This window comes from Pan troglodytes, chromosome 19, assembly GCF_028858775.2.
Source record: "Pan troglodytes isolate AG18354 chromosome 19, NHGRI_mPanTro3-v2.0_pri, whole genome shotgun sequence".
In the NCBI taxonomy this organism is placed as follows: domain Eukaryota; kingdom Metazoa; phylum Chordata; class Mammalia; order Primates; family Hominidae; genus Pan; species Pan troglodytes.
Genome location: NC_072417.2, coordinates 20,177,741 through 20,198,209, shown reverse-complemented (window position 1 = coordinate 20,198,209; position 20,469 = coordinate 20,177,741). Strand labels below are relative to the sequence as shown.

General features: G+C 47.3%; 1 protein-coding gene and 1 long non-coding RNA gene across 35 annotated transcripts in view; one reads left to right on the top strand and one right to left on the bottom strand.

Annotated features, from left to right (window-relative positions):
• The first annotated feature begins 1,553 nt into the window (after positions 1-1,553).
• SP2 (Sp2 transcription factor) overlaps positions 1,554-20,469 on the top strand; it is a 35,654-nt gene continuing 16,738 nt past the window's right edge. For 4 of the 33 annotated variants that reach the window (XR_010152800.1, XM_016931551.4, XM_016931550.4 and 1 more), the window contains exon 1: positions 11,048-12,379. Coding sequence is in view for 10 of the 33 variants with exons in the window: in XM_016931551.4 (XP_016787040.1) it covers positions 12,061-12,379 (319 nt within the window). In the remaining 23 variants the exon portion in view is untranslated. Of the gene's footprint in view, positions 1,781-2,223; positions 2,334-3,301; positions 3,415-11,047; positions 12,380-12,787; positions 12,971-15,167; positions 15,235-20,254; positions 20,391-20,469 lie in introns of those variants that run through there. The other 29 variants (XM_063798325.1, XM_063798320.1, XM_063798317.1 and 26 more) reach the window with 22 other exon arrangements.
• LOC104002793 (uncharacterized) overlaps positions 3,760-20,469 on the bottom strand; it is a 41,735-nt gene continuing 25,025 nt past the window's right edge. Inside the window, exon 3 of one of the 2 annotated variants that reach the window (XR_010152801.1) lies at positions 3,760-5,866. This is a non-coding gene — a long non-coding RNA (uncharacterized LOC104002793). The remainder of the gene's footprint in view (positions 5,867-20,469) is intronic. The other variant, XR_010152802.1, reaches the window with a different exon arrangement.

Sequence of the window (20,469 nt, the reverse complement as noted above, 5' to 3'; positions counted from 1 at the left end):
ATTTGTAGGAAGGGAACGGGGGTAGAGGGAGGAGATAAAGCATGAAAGATACACCAGTAAGAGTGTGTCCTCTGGTGGATGCTGAGGTTAAGAAGAAAAAAGAGTGGGAGGACTTTGCCTAGAAAGGAGTTTGGGCTTTATCTAGGAGATACGGATCCCAGGAAGGATCTTTACTAGAGGAGTATTATTGTCTAAAGTCTTGTTTTTCAAAGGCTAACACTGAGAGGAGAAGACTGGAAGAGGCTATTAACATTTATTCAGCAATTACTGTGTACCCGGTATTCTGCTCTGCATTTTGTATTATCACACCAACCTTTCCTAGCAGTGTTTTTCAAACTGCCAGTCATGATCAACAAGAAGGAGAATAAGATAGGATAGGATACGCATAGAAACTATCAGTGCGTCACAAGTAGTAAGCATTGTTTTCGGAAACTTTATGACACTCTCATACAAATAGCAGTGTACTGGTCTGTATGCAAAACGTATTTCTCTTGATGGACTATGTTTTTGTTTGTTTGTTTGTTTGTTTGTTTGTTTTTTGTTTTTTTAAGCCGTCGCGCTAAGGTGTAGGTGTGATTAACCTCGTTTTACTGATGAGGACATGAAGCTCGGGGAGTTTCGGTACCCTGCCTAAGTTAGTGGGATGTGTAGGTTTCAAACCCAGACTGGTCTGAAGCCAGAATGGATTCCCTCACTAAGCTAGGCAGCCTTCCCAAGTTCTCGGAAGAGACTTGGGAGCAAAGATAAACCTACCCGCATAGTGCCTACCAAGTGCTTTACCTCATCTCAAGAAGGTAAGGGTAAGTGGGGCAGAGGCCAAGCAGTACTTCTCAAACTCAAGCGTGCAATTCTGTCCACGCGAGGCCCTTGCTAAAATGCAGATTCTAGGCACGCCCCGTGAAGTACCGAGTCGGATTAGGAGAGGCGGCCAGGGGAGCCTGCCTTTAGAAAGAGCTTCGGATGATTCAGATGCACACGTTTGGGACCGTGGGCTATGGGGGTCGCCGCAATAACCATGTGAGGATTAACGGGGGCTTAACCGATTGTGAAAATCCCCTTAGAAGTGTCGCGTAAACAACCCCAATTCCCACTATGGTGCCGGACCCCAGTGCCTCACTGTACAAAGTCGCCCCTCCCCAGGCGACAACGAGAGAGGGACTACATAAAAGGTTGATGGCTTTCCACTCACCAGGCACGGGGTTGAGTGGCAGCCGGCTACTGCCGAAGAGCAGGTAAAAGCTCCTGCCACACCTGGGCGAGACTGGACTTAGGGCGCAATGTATATGCTATTTCTGGGGCATTTGTGGGCCTCACCCTAAGGACTTCTGATTGGCTTCAGGGCAGATCTATCATTCATCCTCTGGGTTAGAGGTGGGTGGAAGGTCAACCACGACCAATACAAAAGCACTCTTCGGCTAAGCCCCTCCCCTTCCAGCTTCCTGTTGCTGTCCATCAACCACCCAGTGGGCGGGACTTTGCCTCCCTCCAATTGGCTGATGCACATGTCACTCATTATTCAATTGGCTTTCGGTTGGTGCGCTCTACCGTCCATCAGTGACATTGCACAGACCTATTGGTCAAATCAACGTCGCTCTAGACGCCTCTGGTTGATTGGTTAATAGTGCTGTCGGTCCCCAATGTTCCAAGCGCTTATTGGTGAAGGCTGCCGTCGCTCGGGCGGTGGCGGGCTCCGGGATTGGCGGTTGCTTGGCGGGCGGTGTCAGGCTCTCGGTGGCGGCGGAGGCGGCGGAGGCCAGGGAGGAAGATGTCGTAATGAGCGGTGGGTCCCGGCCGCTGCCGGCGGGGTCTTCCCGGCCCCCAAGGGTCAGGAAGACGGGCAGAGGCCGCGGGGAGAGGGAGCCGAGGCCGAGGGTTCCCCCCTGGGGCTGGGTCTGGCGTCGGGGCCCGGCTTCAGGAGGGGCGGGGGAGGGAGGATTCCCGCCCGGAGGAGGAGCGGGGCTGGCCAGCCGGGCGGAGGCACCCGGAAGGGGGCGTTCGACTCCCCGCCCCCTCGGAGCCCGCCGGGCGGGAGGGCGGCGCTTCCGGGGGCCGGCGAGAGGAGCGGGCACCGGGGTGGCCTGGCACCCCTCAGACGGGTGCCGACCCACTTCAACGCCGCTCTCCCGCCTGGGCGAACTATGCCTGGGTCGGCTCTGAGGAGGCAGCCAACAGCCCTTGTGTTCGCCCCGTGTCTGAGAGGCCTTCCTGCACTCTTAACTGTAGATGCCCACCAGCGATTCAGGGCTCCCCGGAGAACAGAGAGGGGCGAGGGAACGCTTGAGACCCGGACGCTGCCAACCAGATGGGCACTGCTCGGCATCGACGACAGCCCGGTTACTGATATATCCCCAGTCGGGCGATGGTGTCGGGACACGAGAGCACTCCCTGGGCAGATGACCTCTTACTGGGGAGTGGGCAAAAACCTTCCTTTAATGTTTTCACTTGGATCCTTGATCTTCCAGCTAGATATCTGCAAGCTCTTAGCAGAATTGTGAGAAGTTTGAGAACTTATTGCCAGAGCTCCCAGCCTGTTACTTGACGCCCCGTAGGGGAGACTACTGCAGTCCCAAAGCTCAGGCGCAAACAATCTTAAGGAATTACAGAAGAAATAAAACAAAATAGATACTTGCTCTCTTCCTGTACCCACCTCCGTCCCCATTGCTGACTTACGGTTTTCAGCCTCTTACCCATGCTTCTTATGTTTCCTTGCCAGCGGCTTTCTAATTTTAGTTAAAAAGGAACTATGTTTTGTCCTCTGGGCAAGTGAGAAACCTGTCCTCACTGCATTCCTTGGTTTTGATTGCAATATCCTGTCATGTTTGTTTCTTAATTAACTTCATCCAAGGGGACTCAGTCTGGCCTTTCTCAGTGCATTCTCCCAAAGTTCTTTCTTCTTCTGAGGTTACTTCTTGTTCACTTATTGTTTCCTAGAGAAAGGTATGAGCCAGTAGATCTGCTTTAAACAATGAATTGGCCCAAGTTTCCCGTTTACAGATTTCATTACAGATGGACACTGTTTCAAGGTGCACTGGCATGCACTGTCTAAAACGGTTTCATGCTGTACCCCAGAAGGCATTCAGTTTCACAGTGGAGGGCTGTATTGAGTTGGTATTCTGGATGATACAATTTTTAGGGCTAGAAAGTTTAGAGTGTTGGCTGGCTCACAGGCTGCAAAGGAAATAATGGTGGAGTCCAGACCACAGCAGTAATTTCAATTACTAACACAAAGAAACCCATTGTCTGCAATAATGAATATAACTGCAGTGTCTTGTTTTGTTTTAAATTCTTGTGTGCGATGAAGGGGGCGAATCTATCAGACAACCTATCAATTGGGCTGATGATGTCAGTGTTCCAGTGGCTTCTAACAGGCGTTAATACCTGTTGGAAATGGATTATCATTGGCTGGGACGATTGGTAAGTTTTCTAATTCTAGTTCTTCCTCTTGGTTGTACAGAGGCTTAACCTCTTTGGTTAAAAGCAACTACAAGAAAAAAAGCGAGTCTGACATAATTATAAACCCCCCTGAGCTAGGCTGCTGAAGCCAGAAACTCTTTGCCAAGGAGACCCAAGTAGAGTTTGTTAATAATCGGATCCTCACCTGACTGCCCAACGGGGAGAACTGGCTCCGGGAGAAAGAGTTTGGCATCACTCTGGATAGCAGATAGACTGGCCACTTTTTTCTCTCAGATTCTATTAAAGTTTGGGCCTCTGGAGGCCTGTCAGAGAGGAGAAAAGAAATTATAAGATTTGGGCAAATGTCTGGGGTAAAGAAGCTTTATGGCATTTCAGCAAGTAGAGTGGTTGGTTCATTTGGATATTTTGGCCTTGAACTTCTTATTTCTTCTGGTGGTTAATACCAGCTTTTTGGAGAAGTTGAACAGTCCTTTGCTATAGGTCTGTGGCAGATCCCAAGTACTGTCAGCAAGTATAGTATTGCCCAACCAGGGCCCTTATGAAGACATTTTAAACTTGTTGCAGCCAACCAGTAGACCTTAGTATTGGCTTTGTTTCAGCCATCTTCTAAACCTTGCCCACTCATTTCTGTGATAGATATGTATAACATGTTTTTTTTCTAATACTTATTTTTTCACACACCCCCCCCCCTTTTCTGTATACACAAAAATTGGAAACCCTGCTTCCAAACACTGAAAAATTTAGGATATTTTGGATCAGGTGGACAATGGCTATGGAATGAAAGATGCAGAGAAACACTGCTTTAAAGGGTATGTAGAGAATTACAGAGTTTAGGGATGCAGTAGCGTGAACACTTCTGAGTTTATAAGATTTAACCTCATGGCCCGATCTTAAACCTTGCGGGCTGCAAACCTGGAGTAAAATCTGTTCAGGGAAGCTCATATGCTTTCTTACAAGTTCATTGGGTGATATGTCTGGAGTTTTCCCTTTTTGCTACTGACTTGGATTTGTCGGAATTTCTTCCCAGCACCTACAGGCTGAACTAAACCAGTATCCAGTACATTTCTGGGCTGATAAATGGACATCATTTTGGAATGCATTTGTTGCTTTTTTGCTTGTTTTTGCCTTGCTTTTGTTTTGAATATGCGTGCAACTCCTTGTATGACGTTGTCTAGACCTGTTGTAGGAGGAAAAAAAGTTCTTTCTCTTTATTTCTTCCCTTGTAGAGCCAACACTTAGATCTTTATGTTTCTGAAATGTAGTTGAGTGTCTTTTTAAAGATGCTCTTCCTCAATTATCAGCAGATCTTTTTTTGGCTAGCAGCATTCTCTTAGGAGACCTTGGGGTGGAGGAGGTCTCACTTTTCTGTCAGCAATCTATTGGAGCAAGGTGGAAAGATGAGTGAAGAGGGTAAAAATATGTGACATTTCTTTTTTTAAAATAATAGAGGCATAGTCTCTCTATGTCAGGCTGGTCTCAAAACTCCTGGCCTCAAGCAATCCTCCCACCTCAGCCTCCCAAAGTGCTGGGATTACAGGCATGAGCCACTGTGCCTAGCCAACATGGGACATTTCTAACTCGAGGGTATTGTCAGGCCATGTAGGAGAGGGAGCAGAGATTGCCCTTGAGGAGATGCTCCCAGGTGGCAGATTTGTCCTACTTGATAGATTCCAAAATGGAAAACGGATTTTTCTGCTGCCTCTGGGGACACTGAAAAAAGAACCTCCACATGAGTTCAGAGGCAGCACCGGCAGCTTAGGGGAAGTCATGGCTTCCACTGCGTGTCTAGGAAGCGCTCTTTCAGGATGTTCTGAGGCTGCCACTGGCACAGGGGAATACTGTGCTTCTCATCAGACTGGGCTGCGGGCTGATGTGCTCTTGGGAGATGAGCTCTGCTCAGGAGCAAGAGGTTGTGAAAGGGCTGATGTTTCTTAGGCTCCCCCAATGAGCAGCTCCAAGCAGTGCTGAGATGTCTAGGCTGTTTGTGTCACAGGACAAGCACACTTGCAGACCCAACTGTTGGAATCCTTCATTGGCATATCATTCCCATTGCTGCTGTTTGTCTCCACATCAGAATTGCTTGCTATACTTAGCCAGAAGCCCTGCCACATTGCAGTGCAGAGGCTTAGCTTTCTTGTTTTTGTTGCTGAGTGCTCTGAGATACCAGTTTGTCCCTTTGTGGTGATTTAGGCAGTTAGGTGGCCTTTCATCTCAATCACAGAGTAAAAGTGGCTCAGGAGGAGCCAGCAGACACTAGCGTACACATTTCCAAATGTCATCTTTCTAGAGCCTTCTCTTTGGGGTTGTCACCTCTCCTATAGAATTTGGTAGAATCACAAAGTGGTCTCCAAGAGAGTGTGAATAGGAAGTAAGAGTGAGCAGGCAGGGCCATGTAATTGGAAGTGGAATATCTCTGCTCTCAATTGATAATTAGGAATCTTCTTAGATCAGCCTAGAAGAAAACAGACCAAGACATTTCCCAGCCTCCAAAAAAGTAAATGGTAAGCCAGCCCTGTCTTCTCAGGGGAAATGAAATCACCACTCATTTAAGAAGCTGATTCTGGCCTGGGGCCAGGCTGGGTGATCACGCCTGTAATCCCAGCACTTTGGGAGGCTGAGGCAGGCAGATCACTTAAGGTCAGGAGTTCGAGACCAGCCTGGCTAACATGGCAAAACCCCATCTCTACTAAAAATACAAAAATTAGCCATGTGTGGTGGCACACGCCTGTAGTCCCAGCTACTGCGGGGGCTGAGGCACGGGAATCACTTGAACCCAGGTGGCGGAGATTGCAGTGAGCCGAGAGCGCACCACTGCACCCCAGCCTGGGTAACAGAGCAAGACTCCGTCTCAAACAAAAACAAAACACTGATCATGGCCCAGGATAAATGTGGGGAGTGACTCACAAATAAATGTGCCAAAGCACATAAGGAGATTCTTTAGGGGAAAAAGTGTATCTTGCTTCTTTGTTTTCTCCTGTTCTCTAAAATTCTGAGGCCCAGTATTCTTTGACAAAAAAACTTGATGCTGTTTCTTGGGCCTGCTTTGATCAGGTTCTCTTCACCCTATGCTGCCCCCACCCCCACACACTTCCAGAGTCCTTTCCAGTACAATGGGATGTGACCCAGTCAGGATGCAAACTAGCAAATGACAGTCACGTTTTGGAAAGAAGAATTAAGGGTGGAGACAGATAGGCGGTATTCAAATTCAAGTGCCTTCGTTATCTTTTTTTTTTTTTTTCTTGAGACGGAGTCTTGCTCTGTCACTAGGCTGAAGTGCAATGGCGCAATCTTGGCTCACTGCAACCTCTGCCTCCCGGGTTCAAGCGATTCTCCTGTCTCAGCCTCCAGAGTAGCTGGGACTACAGGCATGTGCCACCACACCCAGCTAATTTTGTATTTTTAGAAGAGACGGGGTTTCACTGTGTTGGCCAGGATGGTCTCCAACTCTTGACCTCGTGATCCATCCGCCTCAGCCTCCCAAAGTGTTGGGATTACGGGCGTGAGCCACCGCGCCTGGCTTTGTTTTTTTTGTTTTTTGTTTTGGTTTTTTTTTGAGACAGAGTCTTGCTCTGTCACCAGGCTGGAGTGCAGTGGTGCGATCCCGGCTCTGCCAATGCATGTCAATGGAGAGAAGCATTAATAATGCATATCAGTTGAGAGAAGCATTGAAATGCAGTAGTACCTGGTGTGTGGTGATGAGAGGCGTGCGCTTTGAAGTTTTTGGCCAGGAGCAGGACTGGACTGCACTGGCCCACATGTGAGGTGACTGGTGGGGTTGAGGGTTCCACCAGGGTCTGGGTCAGCTAAACCCAGCTGTGGAGTGGATCCTGACCTAGTGCCAGGATATGCAAATCTGCAGCTTTTCTCCTTTGGTTCCTAAACTCGCTTTAGGCTCTCCTGCTCTAAAGCCTCCAGGATTTATTCATTCACTTATTCAACAAATATAGATTATTAAGCACCTACCATGTGCCAGGGACTGGGATACATCAGTGAGTAAGGCAGAGAAGTCCCTGCCTTTAGGAAGCTTACATCTTAGTGGGAGACAATAACTAATAGATATTTGTTAGACAGTGAGAAGTGCTAAGGAGGCAAAATGAGGATAAGGAAAAAAAGGGGGGTGGCAATTTACATAGGGTGATCAGGGAAGGTCTCAATGATAAGGTGACATCCGAGTAAAACCCTGAAGGAGTGGGGAGGAGATTGAGCCTTTTTCTATCTGGGGTGAGGGGAGGAGGGTGAGAACTCAGCAGAGAGAAGAGCAATGCAAAGACCCTCAGCAGGGGCCATACTTGGTATGTTCAGGAACAGCAGGGAGCCAGCATGGCTAAAGCAGTGAGAGAGGGAGAGTGACAGGGCAGGTGAAAGAGGTCAGGTCACACAGGGGCCTTTTGTGTCACAATGGAGATTTTGGCTCTTACTTTGAGTGGGAGATGGGATGGTATTGGGGGCCTCTGAGCAGAGAAATAACATGGTTTCATTTAAGTGTGATGGGTCTTACTCTGGATGTGTTGAGAATAGGCTGATGGGTCAAGGTCAGAAGCACAGCTAGGAGGTTAATCCGTGGGAGACATGATAGAAACCTGGACCTAGGTGATGACAGAGGAGGTGGTAGAAGCAGTCAGCTTGGGCATATATTTTGAAGATAGAGTGTTTGCTGTCAAGTGTAGGGTGTGGAAAAAAGATAAGGATAACTCCCAAGGTTTTAAGGCTGAGGAGCTGGAAAGATGAAGTTACTATTCATTCACTGCAGTGGCGAATTTTGAAGGAGTCACAGGATTAGGACAATATCGGGAGCACTGTTTGGGGCTAGTTAGATTTTTGTTTTGTTTTGTTTTGTTTTTTGAGATGTTGTTTCGCTCCTGTCACGCAGGCTGGAGTGCAGTGGCACAATCTTGGCTCACTGCAACCTCCACCTCCCGGGTTCAAGCGATTCTCCTTCCTCAGCCTCCCAAGGAGCTGGGATTACAGGCGGGCACCACCACGCCTGGCTAATTTTTGTATTTTTAGTAGAGACGAGGTTTCGCCATGTTGGCCAGGCTGGTCTCCAACTCCTGACCTCAGGTGATCCACCTGCCTCGGCCGCCCAAAGTGCTGGGATTACAGGCGTGAGCCACAGCGCCCGGCTGGGGCTAGTTAGATTTACGATGCCTATTAATACATCCAAGTGGAGCTATCGGTAGGCAGTTGGATATACAAGTCGAGATAGAAATGTGAGAGTCAAAATTATATAGAATCTGTATCTTACTGGTTTCGAAACCCACGAGACTAGACAAAATCAGCTAGGAAACAGGTGTAGACAGAAGAAAGGTCCTGAGACAGAGTCCTGGGGCAACCCAATCATTTAGAATTTGAGAGGAGAGGAAGAACCAGCAAAGGAGATATGGGAGAAGTTAGCCAGAGACTAGCAAGCGTGTCCTAGAGGCCAAGTAAAGAAAGTGTTTCAAGGAAGAAGAGGCCAGGCGCGGAGGCTCACGCCTGTAATCCCAGCACTTTGGGAGGCCAAGGCAGGCGGATCACTTGAGGTTAGGAGTTCGAGACCAGCCTGGCGAACATGGTGAAGCCCCAACTCTATTAAAAATACAAAAATTTAGCCGGGCGTGGTGTCAGGTCCATGTAATCCCAGCTACCTGGGAGGCTGAGGCAGCGGAATCACTTGAACCGGGAGGCGGAGGTTGCAGCGAGCCAAGATCAAAAGGAAGAGCAATCAAATGTCAGAGCAACACGGATGATATGGTTTAAGAAGTAGCCATGGCCGGCGCGGTGGCTCACGCCTGTAATCCCAGCACTTTGGGAGGCCGAGGTGGTCGGATCACGAAGTCAGGAGATTGAGACCATCCTGGCCAACATGGTGAAACCCTGTCTGTCTCTACTAAAATACAAAAAATTAGTCGGGCGTGGTGGCACATGCCTGTATTCCCAGCTACTCGGGAGGCTAAGGCAGGGGAATCACTTGAACCCGGGAGACGGAGGTTGCAGTGAGCCGAGATTGCGCCACTGCACTCCAGCCTGGCAACAGAGCGAGACTTTCTCTCAAAAAAAAAAAAGTAGGCCGGGTGCGGTGGCTCATGCCTGTAATCCTAGCACTTTGGGAGGCTGAGACTGGCGGATCACGAGGTCAGGAGATCGAGACCATCCTGGCTAACACAGTGAAACCCTGTCTCTACTAAAAATACAAAAATAAATTAGCCAGGTGTGGTGGCGGGCACCTGTAGTCCCAGCTACTCGGGAGGCTGAGGCAGGAGAATGGCGTGAACCCGGGAGGCGGAGCTTGCAGTGAGCTGAGATTGTGCCACTGCACTCCAGCCTGGGTGACAGTGAGACTCTGTCCCAAAAAAAAAAAAAAAAAAAAAAAAAAAAGAAGTAGAAGTAGCCATTTAGCCATTAGGTTTTTAGCAACATGGAGGTGTCTGGTGGTGTGAACAGTTTTCGTGGCATGCATGAGGAGGGTGCAGCCTGGTTGGAGCAGGTTTAAGAAAAGCTAGCAGGAGAGAAATTAAGGACAGTAAGTATAGGTAACTCCTACAAGGAGTTTTGCTTGAAGAGAAGGGGAGACATAATGGATCTTAGCTGATGAGGGAAATTTTAACTTCTTGATGAAATTGTAGACATACCTAAGGGTCATTGCCTGAGGCTGGGGGTCTGAGATGGCGGAGTGGGGGGAGATGGGAGGCTCAGTAAAAGGTTAATGTGGAGACAAGATCTCCATTCCTTACTCACCTTCTTGCTTACTTCGGCCTGTGGCATTAGCAAGCCACGGCCCAGAGTTATTCTCATTGAAATGAAAGCCATTGAAATTTGTTTTACTGTTATTGGGCTCTTTTACCATGGTTTTAATTTATTTGTTTATTTAAAATTATTATTATTATTTTTTAAAGACAGGGTCTCACTCTGTCATTCAGGCCAGAGCACAGTGGTGCAATCATGGCTCATTGCAGCCTCGACTTCCTGGACTCAAGCAATCCTCTCGCCTTGGCCTCCTAAGGAGCTGGGACTGCAGGCACACACCACCACACCCAGCTAGTTTGTAAACATTTTTTGTAGAGATGGCATCTTGCTGTATTGCCCAGGCTAGTCTTGAACCCCTGGCCTCAAGTGATCCTCCTGTCTCAGCCTCCCAAAGTGCTGGTATTACAGGCATGAGCCACCGTGCCCACCTTATAATAGTTATTATGATTGCTGAGGTTTGCTTCTCATTGAAATATTCAGCACAATTTGGAGTCTTTCACTACCAAGGTTGCTGCTTTCTTCATCCAAATGGATTCTCATACCCCATTTGTCAGCTTTCTTTGAGGTCCAACTTTGTTCTCTAAAACCAGCCAGGGCATGCTTTTCCCTCACCAGCTCTGAATTCTTCCAGGCTAGGCAACTGGAAAAGCCTGGGCTTAGAAACTGCTTTGTTGGCTTACGGCCCAGCTGAGCTGACCAAAATAGCCAAGAGAAAGACTGTTTGCACAGTGTGAAATTCCTCCAGGGGAAATACCATAGCAAAAAGCCAAGAAAGCCAGACCCACGATGGCAGGAACCCACAGGCAAAAAAAGCCGAGTTACCCCCAAGGCCTGGGTTGTGGAGATGGAGCCTAGTTCTCTCCAGAAGAAAAAGCTTCCTAAAGCCTACTGTTGTGGTATTTCTGTAGGCGCGTTTTCTCATTTGCTGGGTCTCAAGAGTAGCATTCTCAGTGAAAGGAACAGTCGAACAGCTTGCAGCCTGGTGGCCAGGGCTCAGAGGTCTCTCTTCCTGTTACGTGCTCTCCCCAAGTCAGGCCTAGAAAGACCGTGGGACAGGGACACACTCCCAGCTCTGTGTTGATGGGACAGCGCCGAAGGGTGCCTGGAGTATGCACTGGCAGGTAGCAGGGTCACCTGCCCCAGATTTGAGGTGGGAGGAGGTCAGGAAAGGCTTTCGCTGAGTGAGAGTATAAATGAGCTCTGAAGGACAGGAGCTGGCTGGGCAAATGGGAGAGAGTGTGCTTCAGGCTCCAAGTGAGACAGGGTGGCGTGTTTTAATTCCAGAAATGAAAAACTGAAGTGTGTGTTGGGAGAGTTGGAAGGGAAAGAGGTCAGGAGGGAGGACCAGGGAGGGACAGGTTGTTCTGGCCTTTATAAGTTTATCACAAGAGCATCAGGGAACAATTGAGGGGGTTAATTAGGAGAGTAGCTGGATGGGATTTGCACTTTAAAAAGAGCCTTCTAACCAAATTGTGGAGGCTGACTAAGGGGGAGGCCAGAGGCCAGGAAGCAGTTTTAGAGCCGTAGGCAGTATCTCAGGTGGATCATGGTGATGAGGATGGGGAGCCTGCTGGGTACACTATAGGGAGATTTGTCTATGAGGTGGAATCATGAGGACTTGATGATTGGTTGGCAGTGAGGGGGATGCTCAGGTTTTGTCCTGATTGGAGATACCAGAAGAGAGGCTGCTTTAACCCAGGATATTCATACAGCCCATAGGCACTGAAGGTGTCCGTGAGCCATGTGCCAGGCCTTGGTGTCTGCGGTTCAGTGGTGTAAACAGACATGGCCCACCCTGGGGAGCCCTTGCATACATTGGGCTCATGATTAGTTAATGGGTGGTGAGTGTTCCCAAAGGAGTTAGCCTCATCTCAGGGGTCCAGAAAGGCCTCTCTGAGGAAATGACATGCCTGTTACATAATGGCTCTTAAATTATGCTGGGAAAGTCAAACAGCCAGAGACCTGAAGGGTGAGGTCTTAGCTAGTGAAGAGAACAGAAAGAGCTGTAAGCAAGGAAAGACAGCTGCAGAGACTGAAGTTTTTCAAGGATCTGGAAGAAGGCCTGTGGTGGCTGAGGGTGAGAAAGCTGGACAAAGAATGGGCAAAGCTGTCGCTCAGTGCCCCAAGTGTCTGTGGCCAGCCCTAATGGAAGACCCACAGAGGGCTGGATGTACAGGTCTAACACGTGGAGCAGAGATCTGGGCCAGACACAGGCCTATGAGTTGGCAGCCTGTGGAAGGTATGTAAAGCCGTGTGAGTAGGCATGGTCACCCAGGGAAAGGGTGCTGGGTGAGGAGAAAGGACAGATGTTGGGGAACATCAGTATTTAAGGGGTGGCAAAGGAAGAGGAGCCCACAAGGGGAAGAGGTGGCAGGAGAGGTGGGAGAAAATCCATGGGAATTTTGAGGAAGAGGCACTGGTCAGAGGGGCTGTTGGATTGAGCAGCAAGGAGGTCGCTGCTGACCTGGGCAGGTGCAGCATGAGCGCAGTGCCAGGGTGGATGTCCTAATGCTGCCGGGAAATGAGTGAGTAGGGAAGGAGGGAGGGGACGGCAGGGTGCCAGCAGTTTTTCTACCAAGTTTGGCCAAAGGGGTAGGAAGAGAAGGCTGTGCTGGAGGGGACAGGAGGTAGAGGCGGATGATCAGTAGTACATCAAGAGTCTAGAAACTCAGGGGATGCTTTTCTGCTGGTTTTGGAATTAAATTGGTTTCCAGTATGGGAAAGGAATGTTGTGTATGGTCCCATCGGGCACCTGCAACCCCATCCCTATGCCATGCTGTCTTCAAACTTTGTTTGATACCCCTGGAGTTTTCCATGGAGCCTAAGAGAGGTACTGTTGCTTGTATAGTAAATAATTGTAAAACTTCACCAGCCTGGGGACTGTTGGGAAAGTTTTAGCCAACCTAACTTAATGAAAAGTCTGAATGATATAACTTTGAAAGCAATGCAGCTTTTTCTTTCAAGAATATGCACTAATCCCACTTACCTATGTTGTTAAGTGTTGGTTTCAGTGACCGGATGTAAACTACTGTTAAAACCAAGTGGCACTATTAAAATGGCGGAAGTGGTATAAAACAATTATTCTGACTAAGGGTCCCTTTGCAATCTTCGAACACCATTTAGGCTTGCTTTAAATAGTATGAAAGAAAAGTTAAGCATAATTTATGTCCAAATTGTATATTTTAAATATAAGATTCCAAATTAATGAGGTTCTAAAGTGCCTTTGATCATAGTCTTACAGTTAGGTATCTATGCTACCTCTTCTTAACCACTTTTCATTTCCAAACATCAGTGGGAAATGCCTCTGTTTTCCTTTTCATGGTTAATTCTGTAGTGGCAGGGAGATCGGTCTCTCTTTTGGTTGCCCAGGTCTGCAGCCTGTGGCCATAAAGCTCTGAGTGACGTTAGGGAAGATACTTGCAAACATTGGTTTGAGATCTATAGGAGTATTTCAGGAACCAGCTGGGGAGGAAAATGAAACCAAGCTGAAATGGTGCAACGTCCAGCACCAGCAGTCTGCAGCTTGCTTCAGTAGATTCTGCTTTAACCTCCTAACTGAAGAGTCACTCAGAACCCAGCCCAGTGTCCAAACAGTTTGAGTCCAGGGTAATAAGGACTGCAGAGAGGGAGATGATGAAGAAACGCTAGGCCAGTTTTTATTTTGTCTCATTTCATTTACACTCTGCGTGGATCCTATGTCTCTTCTGTTTTATAATAGAGGATGTCTAAGAGAGTCATTCACTAATTTTAGCTAAGCAAACCTGAGCCCTGGGGGAGCCTCCTGGGAGAGCCATTGCCTTCCTTTGCAGTTCTGCCAGCAACAAACTCATCTTGTATTTTTATCAGCAACATGGTCTGAGAAGTATAAAAATCTTTTTTTTAACTTATTTTAAATCACTGCACTTTCTTCCAGTGAATAAAAATCTTTTTTTTTTGAGATGGAGTCTTGCTCTTGTCGCCCAGGCTGGAGTACAGTGGCACGATCTTGGCTCACTGCAAAATCCGCCTCCCGGGTTCAAGCGATTCTCCTGCCTCAGCCTCCTGAGTAGTTGGGATTACAGGTGCGCACCACCACACCCAGCTAATTTTTGTAGTTTTAGTAGAGACGGGGTTTCCCCATGTTGGCCAGGCTGGTCTCGAATTCCTGAGCTCAAGTGATCTGCCCGCCTCGGCCTCCCAAAGTGCTGGGATTATAGGTGTGATCCACCGCGCCCGGCCATGAATAAAAATCTTAAAGATCATTTGGTCCAACTTCCCACCCCATCTCAACATCCTGACTCCAGCAGGGACACATGTCCTGCCTCTGGTTAAGTGATTCCAGAGAAGGGAGAACATAGTACCTCAGAAGGCAACTGATTTTCATCTTTTCAAAGTTCTCTCTTGTGTTAACTAAAATCTGCCTCAAAATGTCCACACAGGAGTCTTGGTTCTACCCTTTGAACCCATGTCCCCACTCTGGCACCCTGGCCACAACCATTGCTGCTGTCTTCTGAACAAGCTCCAGCTGAAAATCCCCCTTTTAAAATGTCCCTCAGAACAGAACCTGATGCTCCAGATGTGGCCCAAGTGTGTAAACTACAGGAGGATATTATTTTTTTGTTCTATGACTGAACTTTTAGAAATGCAATCCAAAATTGCAGTAGCCTTTTTGGCAGCCATATATAGATTGTGCTGGCCCCCATTCAGCTTAAAGTCAAAACCTCTGGGGCTTTTCCACATGGCACTATTAGGCTCTTTCTGCCCTATATGCATGTGATTGGTTTTTTAACCTAAGTGGAGGACTTATTTTTTTTAATATACAGACAAGGTTTCACCATGTTGCCCAGGCTGGCCTCAAACACCTGAGCTTAAGTGATCTGCTCACATTGCCCTTCCAAAGTGCTGGGATTACAGGCTTGAGCCACTGCACCTGGCCAGGACTTATTAAACTTTAAAGCCATATATGCCTTTAAACCCTCGATGCTGTGATATAAATTATTAGAGCCTCACAGAAATCCTAGAAGGATGACATTACCTTTGTTTTACAGAGGGCACTAGGAGGAGGCTAAGAGGGACCATCCCACTAATGAACCACACAGTCAGAATCTCATTTAGGTATGGAGCCTGATGTTCTTAAACATTGTACCTACGAGTTTTTTAAGATGTCCTTGAACCCTAATACTAATACCCATTGTGTTTCCAATCCTTCTCACTTTTGTGACATCTGCAAGTTTTGTTTGTTTGTTTGTTTTTTGATACCGAGTCTTGCTCTGTTACCCAGGCTGGAGTGCAGTGGCACCATCTCGGCTCACTGCAACCTCTGCCTCCAGGGTTCAAACAATTCTCCTGCTTCAGCCTCCCAAGTAGCTGGGAGTACAGGCATGCGCCACCACACCCCGCTGATTTTTTTGTATTTTTAGTAGAGACAGGATTTCACCATGTTGGCCAGGCTGGTATGAACTCCTGACCTCAAATGATACACCTGCCTCAACCTCCCAAAGTGCTGGGATTACAGGCGTGAGCCACCACGCCTGGCCAACATCTGCAAGTTTTACTTGTCGTCTAGATCTTTGCCAAACTTGGGTGGTGAATACCGTTCTAAAGCCTAAGTTTTCCAGCCTGTAGGGCACAAAACCAATTTAGTGGGTCACAGCCAGCATTTAAAAAAACGAAATAGAATAGAAAAATACCATGGTCCATCACATGTAATAAGGGAGTTTTGTTTCAGGAAACTTTCATTGCATGAGCATGGGACAGAAATGTGTGGTGTATGTATGCATATGGTGGGTCTTGATGCAAATTGTTTCTGTAACTGTGGTTCGTGGTCTGATAGTTTGAACACTACCACTGTAAAGGAGAAATGGTTTGGGTTGGCTTAGATTATTTTCATTATAATATTACAACTTAATTTTATATGAACATGAATCTGTGTGTCAGCTCATTGATCTAGCTCCTATAAAGTTCACACATGTAACTACAAAAAAAGCCAGTAAAATTCAAATAATCAGCATCCTTCTGAGAGGGTGATGTTTGACTGAACCCAAATCATTGCTTTTCCTTGTAAGCATGGCACAGACTTGACACTTAGGCTCCTTGAGTTCTGCACACCCATCCTGTAGCGTGTCAGTCAGAGTAACACAGTCTTTCCACTGCTTCTAAAGTTATGTCATCTTTCACTTTGCACAGATGTATCGTGAACTAAATGTGCAGAATGAAGTTGTCCTAATTAGCCCACACAGTGCACTTGTAAACACACACACAGGCCCTGAAATGTGCAGGACTTGGTTATGCAGCAGTTACCTGGTGATCTATGGTATATGTTCATTTTTAAAAAGATGATTGGGCTGGGTGTGGTGGTTCATGCCTGTAATCCCAGCACTTTTGGAGGTCGAAGCAATGGGATTGCTTGAGCCCAGGAGTTCGAGAAAAGGCTGGGTAACATGGCGAAACCCCGTCTCTAGAAAATACATAAAAATTAGCCGGGTGTGGTGGTGTGCACCGGTGGTCCCAGCTACTTGGGGGGCTGAGGTGGGAGGATCACATGAGCCCAGGAGGCAGAGGTTGCGGTGAGCCGAGATCACGCCACTGCTCTCCAGCCAGGGTGATAGAGCAAGACCTTGTTTCTAAATAAACAAACAAACAAATAAATCTTTGTTTTGGCTGGTCATGGTGATTCATGCCTGTAATCCCAGCGCTTTGGGAGGCCAAGGTGGGTGGATCACTTGAGGTCAGGAGTTTGACACCAGCCTGGTTAACAAGGCAAAACCCTGTCTCTACTAAAAATACAAAAAAAATTAGCCGGATGTAGTGGTGGGTGCCTGTAATCCCAGCTACTTGGGAGGCAGAGGTTGCAGTGAACCAAGATCATGCACCCCAGCCTGGGCAACAGAGTGAGACTACATCTCAAAAAAAAAAGAAAAAAAAGATTGGCCGGGCACAGTGGCACACGCCTGTAATCCCAGCACTTTGGGAGGCCAAGGCAGGCGGATCACGAGGTCAGGAGCTCGAGACCATTCTGGCTAACATGAAACCCCCTCTCTTACTAAAAATACAAAAAATTAGCTGGGCGTGGTGGCGGGCACCTGTAGTCCCACTACTTGGGAGGCTGAGGCAGGAGAATGGCGTGAACCCGGGAGGCGGAGCTTGCAGTGAGCAGAGATCGCGCCACCGCACTCCAACCTGGGCGACAGAGCGAGACTCCATCTCAAAAAAAAAAAAAAAATCACAGTGAAAACACACAAGAAAAGAATAAAAAGGCCTCTGCGGAGATGCCTGTGAACCCTGGTCCTGAGACCCACCCCAGTTCGAGACACCTTGCAGCAGCAGACTTCTCAGCACTTAGGTGGAGGCATGCTCAGCTTAGCCCCAGACAAACTAGACTATCATATTGCCCAAGTTTCCTCCTTGTTTGTTCACAAGAATATTATGAAAATGTCAGCCAGATGCCTGTTGAAATAAAATACCTGGTGTATACCATGCTCTTGATGTATCCATCCAAAACCCTACAAAAAAGAAACAGATTTGTTCAGCATGACCTGTTCTTCTATATTATAATGCTATTCCTTGTGGTCACTCCTTCCTTTCCTCAGTAGTTACAGTACTATTCAATCATTTGTCCTAGGATTTTGCCAAGAATCAGTGCCTGTAATATTACAGGATCTGCATATATAATTTTGCCCAGAGCTGCCCTCCAGCTCCATACACATTTGCAGGTGTGTCTGCAAAGTCTCCCCTCCTCTGGAGTACAGTTTGTGTGGACTTCAGGCCTGATAACCATTTAAGGCACTGGTGTGCTTTCTTACCAGCTCATCACCTATCCAGGGCTTCAGTTTCCACTTCACCTTTTTTTTTTTTTTTTTTTTTTTATGGAGATGGGATCTTGCTCCATCACCCAGGCTGGAGTGCAGTGGTGTGATCACGACTCACTGTAGCCTTGACCGCTCAGGTTCAAGCGATCCTCCCACCTCAGCCTTCCAAGTAACTGGGACCATAGGCATGTGCCACCATGTCCAGCTAATTTTTAAATTTTTTGTACAGATGGGGTCTCCCTATGTTGCCCAGGCTGGTCTCAAATTCCTGGCCTCAAGCAATCCTCCCACTTCACCTTCCCGAAGTGTTGGAATTATAGGCACGAGTCACTGCGTCCCGTGCCTTCACCTTTTCTTTACTTTTCCCCATTTAAGAATTGTTCTTCCAAACAGAGAAGCCTGAGGCCAGCCAAAATGTGAACGGTTCTGCTTTCCCAATATGTATCCTTTTGTTTGTTTGTTTGTTTGTTTGTTTTTGAGACACAGTCTCACTCTTGCCCAGGCTGGAGTGCAGTGGTGCAATCTCAGCTCACTGCAACCTCCACCTCCTGGGTTCAAATGATTCTCCTGCCTCAGCCTCCTGTGTAGCTGGGATTACGGGCACCTGCCACCACGCCCCGCTAATTTTTTGTCTTTTTAGTAGAGATGGGGTTTCACCATGTTGCCCAGGCTGGTCTCTAACTCCTGAGCTCAGGCAATCTGCCTGCCTCAGCCTCCCAAAGTGCTAGGATTACAGGCGTGAACCACCACACCCAGCCCAATATCTATCCTCTTTTTGCCAAATTCCTTACAAGGACTCAACCCCTGCGCCTTTTTGTTTTTTTTCTTTTTAAGAGATGGGGTCTTGCTATGTTGCCCAGGCAGGAGTGTTTTGGCTATTCACAGGTGTGATAATAGGGCACTGCAGCCTCAAATTCCTGGCCTCAAGTGATCCTTCCATCTCAGCCTTCCAAGCAGAATGCATCCTGAGCCTTTTTGTCTCTTTTAGTCTTTAAAGTAATACCTCTCTTATTTCTGTACTTACTGAAATCTGCTTTCCAGAGGTCCAGGATTGAAGTCTGACTCTGCCTGGTGTTCTTTTCCTTAGTGATTTATGAACTTTAAGATGGTATAGATTCTTTCTCCTAAAATTCTCATGACTTTCATTTTCCTGATACTGTGTTTCTTTCTTTTTAAAAATTTTTTATTAGGGACGGGGTCTAACTGTGTTGCTTAGGCTGGTCTTGAACTCCTGGGTTCAAGCGATCTTCCCACCTCAGCTTCCCAAAGTGTTAGGATTACATGCATGAGCTACTGTACCTAGCCTCTTTTGGATGACTTAAGTGCACAGTAGAGAGTCCCTTCATTACTTCCTCAACCTTATTTTTCTTTATTTAAGAAAAAAAGTACAGTAGAATATATTTATCATGGGAAAATGAAAAAGTACAGAAAACCAAGGTGCAAAATAAGTTTAAGTCAAACAAAACTCAACCGCTAGGAGATAATGGCTTAAGACTTTTTCCTATTTGATTATATTCATATATAGAAATATATACACATTTAAACAAAAATAGAATTTACTCTGTTTTCATTCTCCTTGTTATATCCAGTTAGTCATTAGCTCTACTGAGTCTTGGTTGATGCCTGTGGGGCCATGCCTATTGTAGTATGTAAAAGCGTAAATTCAAGTAAAGAATTGACCCATGAGGCCAGGGATGGTGGCTCACGCCTGTAATCCCAGCACTTTGGGAGACTGAGGCAGATGGATCACCTGAGGTCAGGAGTTTGAGAACAGCCTGACCAACATGGTGAAACCCTGTCTCTACTAAAAATACAAAAATTAGCTGGGCATGGTGGTACATGCCTGTAATCCTAGCTACTCAGGAGGCTGAGACAGGAGAATCACTTGAACCTGGGAGGTGGAGGTTGCAGTGAGCCAGGATCGCGCCATTGCACTCCAGCCTGGGCAACAAGAGTGAAACTCCTTCTCAAAAAAAAAAAAAAAAAAAGAATTGACCCATGTGCTGTATATGCTACCTGGGGACAACGGCCTTTGTGGTGAAGGCTGAGCATAAAACACCCAAGACTTGGCAATGGAGCAGGTGTGTCCTCCTTGTCAGAAATCTTGGCTGAGTGATACTTCACTCCCAGTTTTGGCATCTGTCTACAGCAGGAGTGAACAGGAGGCTTGAGTTTGAGCTAGAGGATTAGCTGGGGAGCTCCCCCCTGCCCACCATAGAGGAGTTCCAGTTTAGCTATGGAGAGCCAGCAGTGCCCAGCAGAGAGGGCATAGCTGAGTTACAGAAGAGAGTCCTGGTATAATCTTGGTTATTTTTGTGTTATCTCAGACTCTGTGGTGGCTGGAGGGGGCAGTCCAATGACAGCAGGACCAGCTGTCCTCACAGCCTCAGATGGCTGAGTCTGAGGAGAGGAGAGGAGAAAGTAATCTACTGAAATAGATGTAAGGCTATCAACCCAGGGTGGGTAAGTCTGGGGAAAAGTCATTAACTTCCCTTGGAGAAGCAGCAACAAATAGAGGCAAAAAGAAAATCTGGCTGGGTGC